Genomic DNA, 16,003 nt, shown 5'->3' on the forward strand with positions numbered 1-16,003 from the left:
CGGCCCTTTCTGTTCTCACCCTTCTTCCTAATTCCACTCAGGCAAGCAACTCAGTCAAAACGATGTTTCGAAGTTGTTCTTTCGGCTCCGTTAACCCGTTTTCTGTTGCTACAAAGGAGAAAGGCTGACAGGCACCGACCGAACACCTATTTCGGTCAAGGACAGTAAGAGGACCTAGGTAGGACGTAGAAACCGGCGCGCTTTTCTCCCTGGTTTGGATCGCTGCGAGGTATTCTATTTCCTGGCTGCTTTTGTTGTTTGGTCCTTGCCGGGATGTTCGTTTCCTGTGATGGCTGTGCGTGCTCCGATTTCAAAGGCTTCACACTCCTTATGGTAAAACAGGCATTCATTTTCCTGAATTTTATAGCCAAGTATCTATCTGGTCGTTGTCAGGCAACCAGAGAGCTGCGCACAAAAACGAGAGTGGCGCGGTTTTTTTTTTTTTTTTAACTGACCTTTTCAAGGGTCCGCTTGGTGAAGTTTTAGAGCAGGGGTGGGAAACTATGGTCCTTTTACGACTTGTGGACTTCAACTCCCAGAATTCCTGGGCCAGCCATGCTGACTCAGGAATTCTGGGAGTTGAAGTCCACAACTCTTAAAGGGGCCACGTAGTTTCCCACCTTTGCTTTAGAGGGGTGTAGAAATCCTTGGGGTACGCTTGGAATTCATGGTTCGTTCTTTCTTTCTCCGTGTCTTTTTCTTTTTTACTCGTTGTGAACAGAAAGACTCTATGGCTCATGATATGGCCATTCCAGTTTTATAAAATAAATATTATTTGAAAACAATTCTACTTTGATTGAGTTTTCTTTTTAAAAGGAGCAGAAGCATTCTTTTAAACAAACAGAGATTTAGGACAGTTTAGTCCAGCGGTTCTCAACCTGTGGGTCGGGACCCTGTTGGGGGTCAAATGACGATTTGCCAGGGGTCGCCTAAAAACATCGGAAATATGGGAAGTATACTTGCGAGTCAAAGAATCGCGCTCCAATGGTTGACTTCACAAGCCAGCTGCAGGCTCTTCAAATCGTTAGCCAAATTTGGCTTCAGGCGCGATGAATTAAAAAAGAGAGAAATCTTTGCTCTGATGTCTCCCTCTCAAGCCAGCTGCAAGCAATCCCAATCCTAGCCTAATCTGGCTTCAGGCGCGATAAACTTAATAGGGGAGGAGTCTCCGCTTTAATGCCTCCGTCCTCAAGGCAATCGCAAGCAGTTCAGATTGCTAGCCAATACGGCTTCAGGCGCGATAAATTCAAAACAAAAATAATTTTACGGTTGGGGTCGCCATATCGTGGGGAATTGTATTAAAGGGGTCACAGCACTATAAAGGTTGAGAACCACTGGTCTAGTCACTGGGATTTTTGGAGCCCAGATGTAGTACAGCCCAGATTTTTGTAGTCGGTAAGTAGTCCTTGCTTTATGACTGATCACTTATTGATTGTTTAAAGTTATGACAGACCCACAAAAAGATACTTACGATCTGGATTTGAAGTTCTAATGGCTAGGCCCTTTCCAAAGTCATGTGATTACCTTTTGGATGCTCAGCTACTGGCCTGCATTTATGTTTTTTTGCGGTGTTTAATTCTGGTTCCACCAAAATACAAGTTGGTCATATGCATGCCTTGATTTAGAGGTCATGACACAAAATGGAAATTTCAGACTCCATTACAGTTGTAAGTGGAGGGCTATCTGTAGTGGTACCTGAAGCTTCTGGTCTCAACGATTTTTTATCAATTAACCATTGTAATGTGTTAAAAACCCAATGTGCCCAGTTAAAAACTGTTGAACTCGTATATATCAAAAAGTTTCAGGTAATTTCAGACCTTCTGAAATTGCCTGAAACTTTTTGATGTATACGAGTTCAGCAGTTTCTTGCTCCGTGGTACTCCTTTCCCCAAACACATTAAGGTCTGCGGTGAGGGTCCCAGATTGGAGTTCGTTGATAATTTCTCTTGTTTTGACATTATTTCTGCATTGTAATTACGTACATTTTGGCAAATTTAAATATAATCTACTTTTAATCTACTTTTATGGTTTTAATCACATTTTGTGTCACACACCCCCCCACATAAAATTAAATAGTAGTACAATATAATGGACATGTAATTTTCCAGTTCAAAAGTACTATTCAATTATTCATAATGTAACTATTTGAGCTTTGTTTTAATGCAGTAGGTAAATACAAAAGTATATAATCAATATGTTTGCAATTGATCAAGACATTAAGTGAATATATAAATACAGAATGTCTTTGAATTAATTTACAACAATATTGTAATTAAATCTTATGGTTTTACAATACCAAATAGATACGTAATTTGATATGTCTTTTTAGCAAATTAGAAATAGAATTAGTATTTGAGATGATATAACTTAAATTTGCCTTTTATCTAATTTCAGCCAGCTGTATCAGTGGGCAATGTGGGCCAGCTGGCTATAGATTTAGTCATTTCTACACTTCATATGCCCAGAGTTGGTTACTTTTATACTGATTGTCTTGTGCCAATGGTTGGAAATAATCCATATGCAACAACTGAAGAGGATGCAACGGAACTATGCATAAATGCTGAAGGTAGGTGGTGTAAATATAGTCTTGCCATCTACTAAATTGGGAATAGATTGGGCCCTTCAGATGTGTGTGTAATATGATTTATTTAAAGATGCTTTTGCAGAGCAGTTGGATACCCCAAAAGCTACTTACGAGTTGGTTTCGAAGTTCTATTATTGCCCACTCCCTGTGTCATGTGACTGCTACTTATGACGATTTTGCCAGAAACCACGATTTACTTTCAGTTGCTGCAAAAAATGGGCCATTGAGAAGAATGGCTTTGCTTAACACTGCTGGATTTGGTTTACGACTGCTGCAAAAAAAAGCAGGGTCAGTCTTATGATGACCCACTTTGTGATCATCATGACCGCCATAATTTCCAGGATCAATTATGGTCATAACTCGAAGACCATCTTGTATTTTCATTAAAGAGGAAACCCTAATCAGTTAGTAACCAAAATGATTGATGCCAATGATCGTGAAGTTTAAAATCATTATGAGATTTCAGAAATGTTTTCTTTCTCTCTCTTTTTTAAGGGATGCTTTCTTGTTCTAAATCTTTTGTGTTAGGTTTTGTCAAAATGCAACATAGGCAAGATTCCAGAGCCCCTCTTAAATTTCCTGGTATCAGCTGTATTATGATTGGTTACAGGTAATTTAATGTTAGGCCTGACATGTTGCTTATGCTATTTTTTTCAGTGTATGCAGCAACATCAAAAGAATTGGTGGTTCTGCAGATCAGATCACCATTCATAAAGGTATGTATGCCTATGTGGAATTGTGGAAGGATGTCACTTAAGATGGCATGTGTATAGCATAAGCATAAAGAAAGGCACAGAAATATAAAGGAGTAGACAATCCAAGGTTGCCTGATCACCTTGGAGAGAGAGGAGATAGATAACAGAAACCAGACTGTTGTCTTTCTTTTGATAAGAAGGGAGATATTATTTATAGTATATGATATTAGTTTTTCTAATTTGGCAGGTTAGAGTCCTATCGGTAGAGAAAAATGTAGAAGTGCTGGGAAAGTCAAAATAGAGTCATCCCATAGTGTTCTCAGAAGTAAAATTATACTTGTAAAGTTCACTGTATGATTTACATTGGTTTGTTTATGATTCCTATGCAAGTATTCTGGGAGAGTATTGCTCATAACTTTATTTAATTTGGGGCTCTTTTGCGTTCATTTGGGAATCAAGTGATCCCTGTACTTGTGCACGCCAACAAAAGACACTTTGTGCATCCAAATGCTATGGTTTCTCCTTTAATTGGGCATTTTCTCCACAACAGAGACACAGATTAAAAGATAAATCTTCATGTCAAAGTTGAATGATTATCCTACAAATAATTTTGATGAAGATTTTGGCAATGCAGCTTTATGAAAAGCGTCAATATTGTTCACTCAATGGTTTTAACTCTTTAAATTATTTTAAATTATCAGTCAAATCATTTTTATTTTTCATTGGCAATTTTTTGCATAACTATATAAATTCCAGAGTGTTAAAACTACAGATGAATTGACAAGATTCAAAAATGCAAAGTTCTAACCTATTGCCTTGCTTTGCTTCCTGGTTTTCTAAAAGAATAAATATAGAACGTTCTGTCAAATATTGCTGTCATGGGTGAAAAAGTCTGGATTTTCTAAAATTGTTCTCTTGTCAAGCAGTCATGCTTACCAGCGCAATGATCAACAGCTTCATGGGTAAGTCTTACAGATTATATAATTGTATGCATAAAGCCAATTGAGCATTATACCAAGAGACATGATGTACTTATCTAATAGAAATTTCATCTCTTTCTGGCAACTCTTCTCATTCCTTCCAAATCTGCCTAGTGAGTTCCTGACATTTCCAGAATGAATCTGGTGCTGTAAAGAAGAAGGTAGAGGGAAATAGAACTATCCACAGTAAAATATATTCTGCTAGCTGAAAAGTATCATTTAAGAAGTTCCAAATTTGTGTAGTCAAGCCACAGTTTTAGTTTGTAATTATTTTTCTGGGCAGATATTATCCAAATGGATGAATTATTAGGAGAGAAAAAAAAGTCTGGATTTTTTTCAGCTCATATCTCTATAGACTGGGTAGTTTTATACATGTATAATATATATTTTAATTAATAATTATTGGTTGAGTCTACAATGCCCAGTTTATTAATTAGGGTCTTAAGATTCAGTAGCAAAATAGTACTTTGGAGTGTATGGATACCTGCCTGCTTCTGTTTGAAGTATCTGTGTCTTTTCATGAGATTAAATAGCTATCCGTTGCAGCTGTAGTATAATCTGAGGAAAAACATGTTTAGTTTATGGAGTTATTAGTTATATATTGGTTGTTATGTAAGCTCAAGACAGTCTCTGCGCACTCATGAGATGGATGAGTTAATTAATGGCCATAAAATGGAAGCACTGTGAATAAACATTTTTCTTGTTCAAGAATTATTGCTTTGAATAAGAGAGAGAATGTACAAGACACTCTGTGGCATCAATTGTATTTTTCTAGTTTTCTAGCTGAAACCAGTTTTGGACAGGGTAACCTGGTCACAATGATCCATTTGTTAGCAATCTCAAGGACTTACCTGTAACTGCAGTATGCTGTATATGCTGCTACCCATAAGGTTGACCTGAATACTATAGGTAGTTTAAAGTACCATAATTAGATTGCTGAGCAGGACAAGCTATCATTAGCAGAAAACTGCCATTCTGCTATTGATCTAAATTTGGTACTTGCAATGATGTTATACCATAAGTCCTGTGCATCAGCCAAATTATAATAGGAATACTGAGGATATTGCATTCGTGAAGACTTTTGTGTGCTGCCAACCAGGAGGGACATTTTCAATCCATGCAGCCTGCTTGTGGAATTTCCTATAAGGGACAGAGGACATTTAGCTTTGTAAGCTGAGCCAATACTGGGTTAAGATTGAGGCTTTTGATTACATAGGTAGTACCTTGTCTTCAGGTTCGGTTTGGTATGTAAAAGAATCTGTTTATGGATTTAAATGCATGGTTTTAGAAAGGTACCGTATTTTTCGGACTATAAGACGCACTTTTTCCCGCCCCCCCCAAAAGTGGGTGGAAATATCTGTTGAGCAAATGTTGCTGAAGCCCTGCCCACCCTCCGGCCTCTGCCTCCCAGCAATTTGCCTCCTTTCAGCAAACAGCCTGGTCAGCTTCAGCACAACCTGATTTAGCACAAGCAGCTGATTGGCACTTGGATCGGAATACTGATGATCAACTGTTCCAGGCTGCAAGGATCGTTGCTGCCCATCTCTGCCGCCTATTGCCGCCTTCACGCACCCCATTTTCGGCCTCCGCGTTTCCCAGTTTTGGCTTCCATGTGCCCCATTTTTTTTGCCTCCACATGTCTTGTTTTTGGCCCATTCCTATTGCTGTCACCGTTCAGGCCAAAAATGGGATGCGCAGAGGCTGAAAATGGGATGCATGGAGGCTGAAAACAAGTTGTGCAGAGGCCGAAAATAGGGCACATGGAGGCGCCAATAGGCAGCAGCGGTGGCAATCCCTGCAGTCAGTATTCCGGCAGGCTGATCCAACTGCCAATCAAATGCTTGTGCTAAATCAGGCTGTGCTGAAGCTGACCAGGCTGTTTGCTGCAAGGAGGCAAATTGCTGGGAGGCAGAGACAGATTTTTTTCCCCTTGTTTTCCTCCCCAATAGTTAGATGCGTCTTATAGTCCAAAAAATACAGTACTTAATGAACTATAATTTAACTTATATTTTAACTTTCTATAAACTGTTTTTAACAGCTGCTTTTCCCATTTGGGTTTTTTAAAAGTGAACTGAAAATAGTGAATAAAAAAATAGTTAACCATTTATTAGAGCTGTTTCTGTTAGATTTTATCTGGTTCTTTTGAAAGATCATATTTCTGATTTTTGCAGCTAAACTTAAATTTTATGGTTTGTTGACAGCACTTCATTGCGATACTTGATTTCACCTGCTGTTGACAAAACAGTGGGAGATATTTTGGAAAGACTGAGTGGCAATGAATTGGAGCAAACATCAGCATTTCCTGGTGCAAACGATGATAAAATATTCTATATTCCAGGAGGTGGTATTACAAAACTATTATTCACAGAGAGGTTGGTGAGACAATAAAATTTTAATATTGAAAAATAACATTATATTCAAAATCTTTTTTTTTAATAGGAGGTAGTCAATGGATCATTGCTTGGATCCAAAAAAAAATCATAAAATTAAGCCTGAATGTCATGGATTAGAGTGTTATCTCTCAATAATATTTTTTTCCACTTGTGTCTAATTCTTGGACACTGCCGGGAAAACTCCCTGCAGTTTTCTTGGCATGGTTTTTTAGAGGTGATTTGCCATTGCCTCCTTCCTAGGACTGAGACAATGTGATAGGCCCAAGGTCACACAGCTGGCTTTGTGACCAAGGCAGGGTTAGAATATCTGGTCTCTTTCTATTGTGATGCTTTAACTACGATAGTATATCCAACTGGCTCTCATTGCTCCAATAATAGTGTTCTAATTGCATGCAATTGTTTTCTGAAATACAGGAAAATTTCTGACCCAATTTATGAAAAGGAAGTAACATAGCAAGTGTGATTTGAATTCCCCTTGGTCCCTACTAAACCTTTAGCCATAATTAAAATATTTCTTTAGATTTTAGTCTTAGATTCAAAAGTAAATGTTTTTGGTGTGTTCCTAATCTGTTTTCTTTAAAACGCCAGTTTTGTACACAACAGCAGTTCATTTCTTTCTGATTTTGATAAAAGTTATTTCTAAGACAATTATTATGTCTTATTATGAGTTAATTAGATCTTTGATATCAAGCCTATGTTACAACTTCACAATTATTATTTTTTTGCATTTATATCCCGCCCTTCTCCGAAGACTCAGGCTCAAAATGGGCATTTATAAGACTGATACTCCATTTTTGAGTGGTTGAAAAGAAATAACTGACTTTTCTCAGGCTTCATGAATAATACTTCTCTTTCTTCTTTACAGTTGTATCTTAGTGCTAAGTCAAAAATGTAGGAAGCAATAGGAAAATAATATAAGCATATATTTTTATAATTAATGTCACCAATAAAAATATATATGTGACTAAAATGTGAACAGAACACCAACAGATGTTTCTTTCAATCCTTTAAACTTACTGAAACAGTATGTATTTGCGTGACAATATCACTGTCACCAGGAAAAATTATTAATACTTTGTTGAATTATCACATAATTTTCTGAATGAGAGGCTTGCTGTGCTTTGTTAATGTGACTACTTGTATGTAAATGTAAAACTTACACAAAGTGTGATATGCCAGTTGGTTCTAAAAAAAGAAGATGGATTAATTTAAGAGTCTTGTTTTCTTTTGGGATAAAACCATTCTTTAAATATGTAATGTATCCTGTTCCTTTTGTATTCACAATTCACAGCATAATTTACACCAGAGATGAAGAGTTTGTTGAATTTCTCACCCCCTTCCTCATTTTATTTTTATTCCAGTTGTTCAAAAGGAATTCCACTGGTGGTTTTGCTGAAATTCTGCTCTGAAGGAGATAATATTCCTGATGCTTTTGTCCTTGCTGATTACCTTAATGAAACTTTACCACTAATTGCACCTCAGGTAAGTATGTGTTCCACTACTTTGATTTGGGGAGTTAAGGAAGATTCTTCAGAAAATTACATAAAATTGATTATGGGCCCAGAATTTAGTTGAAGGTGTACTTATTTTTCTTTTAAAATGCCATAACTTTGTGACCTTCGATGGTTCATTGAAATAAAAACATATACACTACTATTTAAATAAATATATACAATACTATTAAATTAAAATTAATTCAAATTAAAATGATATCCCAATAATAGTTAACGTATCAATGGTTCTATGTTAATTTATTAAAATATCTCTAAGAAAGCTTTATTTTAACCTGTATCTGGGAAACCAACAGGATTACAGCAAGATGAACTTCCTATAGAAATCTATTCCATAAAATGAATATTGCAGTAGAAAAGTATTTCCTTCCAGTGTTGTCTGTTCCTCCCTGTCCCGTTTTACAGTAATAATAATAATAATAATAATAATAATAATAATAATAATAATAATAATAATAATAATAATAATAATAATAATAATTTAATTTTTATACTGCCCTTCTCCCAAAGGACTCAGGGCGGTTAACAGCCAGATAAAATACAATACAATATACAATAAAACCCATTTAAGAAACTTATTCAATATGGCCAAATTAAAATTAAAAAAGACCTGATATAAAACCCCGTTTAAAATCCAATTTAAAACCCATGTTATGCCAGTCCTGCTCGAAAGAATAGATACGTCTTCAGCTCGCAGCGAAAGGTCCAGAGGTTGAGAAGTTGACGGAGTCCAGGAGGAAGCTCATTCCAGAGGGTAGGTGCCCCCACAGAGAAGGCTCTCCCCCTGGGAGTTGCCAGCCGACATTGTTTGGCTGACGGCACCCTGAGGAGACCCTCTCTATGGGAGCGCACCGGTCGGTGGGAGGCATATGGTAACAGAAGGCGGTCCCGCAGATATCCGGGTCCTATGCCATGGAGCGCTTTAAAGGTGGTAACCAGCACCTTGAAGTGCACCCAGAAGACCACAGGTAGCCAGTGCAGCTTGCGCAGGAGAGGTATTATATGAGAGCCACGAGTGGCTCCCTCTATCACCCGCGCAGCTGCATTCTGGACCAACTGGAGCCTCCGGGTGCTCCTCAAGGGGAGCCCCATGTAGAGAGCATTGCAGTAGTCTAGGCGAGACTACTGCCTCTTGCCTTCTGGCAGCTCTTTTCATTCATTCTGGAAATGTCAGGAACTCACTAGGCAGATTTGGAAGGAATGAGGAGAGTTGCCAGAAAGATGAAATTTCTATTAGATAAGTAATAATAATAATAATAATGAAGGATTATTGTAAGTTTTCTGTAATTCCTGCGGATGGGTCAATTTTGAATGAAGGATAGAATTACGAAAGTTTATAGTATAGTATATAGAATAAACTGCAACTGCAGATTAACAGAGGAGATTTTAGTAGAAAAGCTCAAAACTACCATTGTATCATAATGATCTCAAATTTTGCAAGATTCTTCAGAATAATTCAAAAACTGTTTGGTACACTACAGAGTCCTCATGTAATGACTATAATTTGGGACTGGCAATGCTGACCCTAAACAAAACATCACCAAATGGGAATCACCTGAATACAACTGTATTTTCTGCCTGGAAAGAGACAAAACAACTTAGTTTCGTATCTTTGGCTTTTGGTAGCCAATTACATTTTCTACTGTAAGTTGTATTGTTAAGTTTGAGCAGTTGCTGAACAAATGGTTGGTAAATGAGGACTATCTGTAGTCAATCCCTTTTGATCCATTAGGCCACTCTAATAACTGTAACTGCCAGTTACCAAATGTTAGGTTTTAAATGTCAGGCCAAAACCCAGAAATGACATGTGGCAGTTTTTCCAGGGTGACTTCTGTAATGTTCCACAGCAATTGAAAAAATCTTCCCAGATGGAAAACACGATCTGTAATGTACAATCTACTTTGCAAGCTATTAGGCAGGTCCTATGTTCACTCGCTTTCTCTCTTTTGCTTTATGGGCTGAGTTGCCTCTTAGTCCCCTGGAATGCACTCTCCCCCTCCTGGAGATCCATCTCCTCACTATATTTCATCACAAATATTTAAGTTAATGGAATTATACTGCTGAAAATAATTTGCTTTTTTTTTTTTAATCAATAGAGTAGCACTTCTCAAGCAAAATCTTCACGATGGAAAATACCAAGTTCCTGGAAACTACTTTTTGGTAGTGGACTCCCATCTTCATTGTTTTAAATCATACATTTTCATGTAGTCCATTTGGATACAGTCCAAGTTGTGTTTTGCATCTACAGGCCAACGTAATCTTGTATACAATTAATGCTAACTTTTCATGGATATTTTAATTTACCGGAGCAAACTTACTGTATCAAAACTGGATAAATTTGGACATAAAATATATCCTTGGCATACTTTTGGTTCAAATATCAAAATATTCAATGCTTCTTTTAATTATTCATATTTAATTTCTTCTTAAGAGTAATAAAGGAAAACTGAGATGTTTAACATGCATATCAGTCACATTTTTTGTCACATTTAGATACAGTAATATTTGGACAAGAGACATTATAGGTTATGTGGTGATCTTATATACTCAGAAAATTTTGTACAAAATGAAGCAGATTTTAGAAAATCATGGGTATTATATTTGATTCAAGTCGAAACTTAGCTTTGTTAAAACAGGCATTTGAGGCATATAAAAGTATGTGTTCATATTACAGGTATAGGGATGGTTTCGTTGTAAACTTGGAAAATGTGGTTTAGGGTTTTAAAGGGTTGCTTTTTTAATTTCTTTGTAGCTTTAACACTTGAAACTTAAGTACCCAAAATTGCTGGACTTATATAAAGTAGTTGTAAGTATTTAAAAGGAAAGCAATGTTTTCAAATGAGTTGTTAGTATTTGGCAAATGTATTTCTAAGCTGTTTAAAACAATTCTGTCACTAAAGAAGAAACTGATATTGGAGCGTCCCAACTGCAAAAGAACCTTTGACTTGTACCTTTTTTAAAAAAAATTCTGTGTTGAATTTCTATTTGAACGAAAAAATATTTCTCTTTATGAGCAATAGAATTCATTCACGCAAACTCGTGTTGTTCCAACTTTCACTTACTTGTCTAAAAATATGGTAAGTCTAATTCATCAGCACTGCCATGGCTGAACATAGTTAATTTTAAATCCAGATTCTTTAAAGTTTTCAATTATATAAATTCCCTGTTTTTAAACTGCCCAACTCCCTCAGAGATGTGTGAGAGTGGATTTGTATCAGTGAGATAATTATTTTCTTAAATACAAATGGATGGGAAAATGCACTTTTGAAAATGCTCTGGATAGACCCTCTTTCCCAATTGAATTTTCTAATCTAAAATGGGTATATCCAATACTACCAAGACAGATTTTGTCATTTAAACATAATTTTCTATTTGTAATAAATTTGATAATGTAGAACAGAATAAAACACAAGTAATCATGTAGAAATATTGTAGCTGAAACTGAGAATAATAATAGATTAAAATAGCATTTCTCAGAGCATTGCCAGTATAATCTTTCTGGAACTAGATAAAAAATATACACACAACAGCATATAAATTAAAAAAAATATTTAATCCTGCCAAAAATATAAAAAAATACAAGAATGGCAGTACAAAGTATTTTGTGAATGTGATCTTACAACTCTCTACAGTTAATACAAGCATAAAACACGTAAGACAAATTCTCTTTTGCAAAGTCTCTTGCTGGTGATGTACTTCATTCCCTGTTTGTTTATGATGTAAACAGATATTTATGAGGCCGCTTGTGTATTGCTCAGACCTCATTTTTGTTTCCTGAAGAACAGTGATGTCCTGTTTTGCATGTCAATAGTGTGTTATTATAGCTGAAGAACATTCTCAAGTCTTGGCAATTTAGGCGTCAGTCACTCTCGGCCTATAAACACATAATGTAAAAGAGTCACAAGTTCAGTACAGTCAGGAGTATAATTTTAGGGTTTTATAACCAGTGCAAATATATCAGTTGTTTAAAACCAAAGATGAATTTATTAATGGATTCTGCAGCTTAGATATAGACATACATGTGTGGGTATCTTGCTATAACAAAGTGTCCTTGAACTAATAGTTATAAAATTACGGAAAATCCATATTGCTATTGAATTGGTATAAGAAACAGTTCACCATCTGTTCCCTTTGAAATGAGCTATAAGTAAACTTTTTAAAATGTAGGCTATGCAGTGGAAGTGTAGCAAGTATCTTAGCATTAGCTATCACATTTTAGAAAGAAAATCTAAAGAAAACCTGCTGAATGTTATATAATATTGAATCAATATAACGATTACTGTTATAGAACTGAAAGGAACTGAAAATAGGAAGGTATTTTTAAATGTTTAATAACTACAATTAATTGAATCAATCAATATATATATTGATCAAGCTGCATGTATTTATATTCATGAAAATAATGTAACAACTATTTCTTGGAAACTGTTAGAATTAAAGTATCCAGCTGCTTTATACTTTAGTATGTGGATTAATGAACCTAGACAAAAATAGACAATGTATATACTTAAAATGTAGCTAAATGCTTACCGGAGGGAGCGCTAAAACGTTAAAGCTGAACAGAAAAATGCAGGGCTATAGTGCAGTAGAAGAACTCTTGTTTCTATCTTTGTAACCCCCAGGTATGGAAGGGAAACACTTCCAAAATCTTAGAAAGTTGCTGCCAATCACACAGTACACAATGTAAAACAAATCTATATTATTTATTTGGGGTAGAAATAGAAGAGAATGCCTCAGCTGATTATCTTTGTGTATAGATGTAGACCTAAAACAAAGCCTAGAAACTGGTTAATTCCAGAGGGAACATTTCCTTTTGCTGTGCTTTCATGTTTCCTATGTAATAGATAAGTATATGTATATGTATGTAATGACAGTTCTGCATCAATGCATATAAGTATTTTTTAACAATTCTACCATACTTTGGTTTCAGCATCATCCACATATTTTACAAATGGCAGCATGATTGATACTACAGCATAAAATGGAAGAGTTGAGGCCAGGTGTGATCGAGTGCTCTTCAGTTAAAATACACTTTTTATTATCTTTCAAATTATAAATTGTAGGCTAGGAAGCATGAAATAAATTCTAGTATTTCTATTTCTTTTATGCAATAAAGGGCACTAGGAACTTTGCATTAAATATTTCAGTGTTTTCAAAACATGTGGTGCTATTTTATCAAGAGCAGAATTTATAAGAAACTTAGAGCATATATACCACCACTAGACTGTAAATTGTATTATTTAGCCATAAATTAATTATTGTTGGTTAAACCTAGAAGGTATTCTCACTGGCAACATGGCGTTTTCTTTGGGGAAGGTTCCCCAGCAACTCTGAAAAGCTTGCAGGATATGAGAGCAAAAGAACACCCAGTTGCCCCAAACATATCAGCCACCTAGCATATGCTGTGGCCCAGAAGTTTGTATTTTCATCAGGATCATGTTGATCCATCCACTTATGTATTTTTTTCAGGTCAGGTCAGTTTAATTATTTTAAGTTAGAGAATCTGAGATGGGGCTCAAAAGATAGTTGTATATATACGGGTGTTATAAATGATGGATACCAAATACTATGATAATATTGTGTAGGATATGTGTGAGTTGTTTGCCAGAAACACAATTGGTTACTCTTGTTCAAATGTAGTGATAAAATGGAGAAGGTTATTCCTAATATATAGCTTGTGCTATAGCTCAATGCCAGCAGCTTCAGAAATCTTCATTTGCACCCTCCTTCCCTGTTAAATCTGCATTATGGCTATTTGCTTCCATTTGTAATACTTTTTTATTTTCTGAAATTACCATCAAATTGGTAATGTGCTGCCTATTCCAATTATAATAGACAAAGAAGCTATAGAAGAATAGGACTCAAACCCAGTAAGACCCACAAAAAAGTTTCACATTTAATGGAATGTGTAAGCTTTAAATACAAGCTATGGCTTCCAACAGTAGCTGCAGTTTTAACAAAACATTTCTTCCAAAGAGGCAACTTGAGACACAAGATCTAATCTCCCAGTAGCCTTATAAAATTAAATATTTTCAAATAAAATAGTAGCTAAGCATAAATACATATATGCATCTTACAAGTAAATAAAAACTGAGCAATAATTATTTGCTAACATTTAATTTCTGAAACAATTTATTAATCATTGCATTGGGAATGGTCCAGAAAGTGAATTTCCAAGTCAATCTTGAAAAATTGGTGGTAGATTCACCAATCGCTCATTTCTATTGGATAAATGTGTACAAATGTAGCTTTTAAAAATACAATTATTTACAAAATGATTATATAGTTATCAAATTTTGCTTTACATCTGCATAGTATAAATGGTTCGTGGTACATTAATAAAGAAATGTAACTTTTTGCATTCAAGAATAACACCACACAGTTTATTGCTTCTATCATGTATGTAAGTCACCCTTTTGGTGACTTGGCCATTCAGGCTATTATCTATTGAACTATCCATTTAGATACCATATATACAGTTGCTGAAAATGTGCATTAATTTATCTAACAAATGTATAATTTGAATCCAAGTGGCAATTTGGGTTCAGAAGTACCAGTATCGAAAAATCCTGAGACCAATTTGTGATCATGTTAATCACCGATGACAAGACTTCAATGCTGCAAGTTAAATTGTCACTGGCGAAGTAAAATCACATTTGTTTTGTCACATGTGGCAGCAAACTTGGATCCATTTATTATATTCACTTTAAATCCCACTAAATCATGGGATATAAGATTCATCGTAGATGCAAGATTGCTCATTTACTTACATGAGCATGTACTGGGAATACAATTTCCAGGAAGAATAAGCTATAACAAATACGACTGAACCAAATCCAATCTTAATAACAATAGGCTTCCAATATAACCACCTTTTTCTTTTTCTTTCAGATTCACTCAGCCTATGTTTCATCTGTTGCACCATCTGTGCTGTGTTAGCTTTTTTGTCTTCTCTCAGCCTTTTCCGTAAAGTCCTTAAAGAAAATAAAAACTTTAGTCAGCTTTGAGTTATTCCATGCATCCCTTAATTACCAAGATGTTTTCGCAACACTTGAAAAGCAATAGTGAGTTTTAAAAGGTTAAATTGAAGGATGCCATTATGGGCACAAATGTGGATACCTTCAGCTTAACAACCCTCCACCCCTGCTCTCCCTGGTGCCCCTGTTAAATATGCAGGTAGTTAAGTGAGCATGGAGTACCTCGTGGGTGGGGGAGACCCTGGGAGATCCACCACTCAGCAGGGTCCAAGGAGGGAGATAAGCATCAAAAAAACTTTGCAAGCTCCATTATGGTTGTAGGTCAAGGACAAATTGTAATTAATGTTAATCCATCAATGTATGATACCACTTGCCCTTACCTCAGAAGTATGTTTTTTGATATGACATCTCTAGTATTTATAAGATGCTTAAAAACCAAACAAAAATAAATGAAAATTAAAGGCAATTTTCTTCTGCTAACAGAACTTGTCAGTGGATGTGTATTATTCTCTCCATCCTGTTCCACATCCTGGAAGTACATTCAGATGTCTGAAGATAAATTATCCATAGCAGAATGTGTATTGGCAGGGAACTGGTTCTTTGTTTCCTTCAGTGGCAAATAGATTCTCATACAAAGGGTATTTTCATACTGCCTTTCCATGTTCAGTGCTACTGATAAAAATAATAAAATGTAATTGTTTCAAAATCGTTGGGACTAGAAAGTATAGAATTATTAGCTGTCAGGAAACCCAGGGGCCTGGAAGGAAAAATAATGCTACCATGCTCTAATTCAGCTAAAAAAGTCTACAGAATTCCAGGATGAATTATTTTATCAATTTAAAGACTATTTTGTCTTTGTAAAA

At 35.7% G+C, this 16,003-nt stretch overlaps 2 protein-coding genes across 6 annotated transcripts in view; one reads left to right on the top strand and one right to left on the bottom strand.

Moving 5' to 3' along the window:
* The first annotated feature begins 1 nt into the window (after nt 1).
* Nucleotides 2–13,164, top strand: PSMG2 (proteasome assembly chaperone 2). Of its 3 annotated transcripts, none has more exons than XM_058177030.1 (7): nt 2–333; nt 2,395–2,566; nt 3,242–3,300; nt 4,123–4,241; nt 6,461–6,631; nt 8,014–8,134; nt 13,094–13,164. In XM_058177030.1, the coding sequence occupies exons 1-7, from the start codon at nt 274–276 to the stop codon at nt 13,124–13,126; spliced, it is 735 nt and encodes a 244-aa protein (XP_058033013.1). In that variant the 5' UTR covers nt 2–273; the 3' UTR covers nt 13,127–13,164. The 3 variants fall into 3 exon arrangements, with proteins under 3 accessions (XP_058033013.1, XP_058033012.1, XP_058033014.1); XM_058177029.1 differs by lacking the exon at nt 13,094–13,164 and adding an exon at nt 10,260–11,740; XM_058177031.1 differs by lacking the exons at nt 6,461–6,631; nt 13,094–13,164 and adding an exon at nt 10,260–11,740.
* Nucleotides 11,884–16,003, bottom strand: part of PTPN2 (protein tyrosine phosphatase non-receptor type 2) — a 20,667-nt gene continuing 16,547 nt past the window's right edge. For 2 of the 3 annotated variants that reach the window (XM_058177028.1, XM_058177027.1), the window contains 2 exons: nt 15,036–15,137; nt 11,884–12,037 (listed from right to left, as the gene is read on the bottom strand). In XM_058177028.1, the coding sequence (XP_058033011.1) occupies nt 12,016–12,037; nt 15,036–15,137 (124 nt within the window). In that variant the 3' untranslated portion in view covers nt 11,884–12,015. Of the gene's footprint in view, nt 12,038–13,136; nt 15,138–16,003 lie in introns of those variants that run through there. The other variant, XM_058177026.1, reaches the window with a different exon arrangement.

This window comes from Ahaetulla prasina, chromosome 3 (assembly GCF_028640845.1).
Source record: "Ahaetulla prasina isolate Xishuangbanna chromosome 3, ASM2864084v1, whole genome shotgun sequence".
Taxonomy (NCBI): domain Eukaryota; kingdom Metazoa; phylum Chordata; class Lepidosauria; order Squamata; family Colubridae; genus Ahaetulla; species Ahaetulla prasina.

Excerpts from the sequence above, each read along its gene's own strand:
- PSMG2 (XM_058177029.1), top strand. The coding sequence starts at position 274 with ATGTTCGTTTCCTGTGATGGCTGTGCGTGCTCCGATTTCAAAGGCTTC. Across the intron at positions 334-2,394 it reads AAGGCTTCACACTCCTTATG|CCAGCTGTATCAGTGGGCAA; the intron begins GTAAAACAGGCA and ends ATCTAATTTCAG. Across the intron at positions 4,242-6,460 it reads AATGATCAACAGCTTCATGG|CACTTCATTGCGATACTTGA; the intron begins GTAAGTCTTACA and ends GTTTGTTGACAG.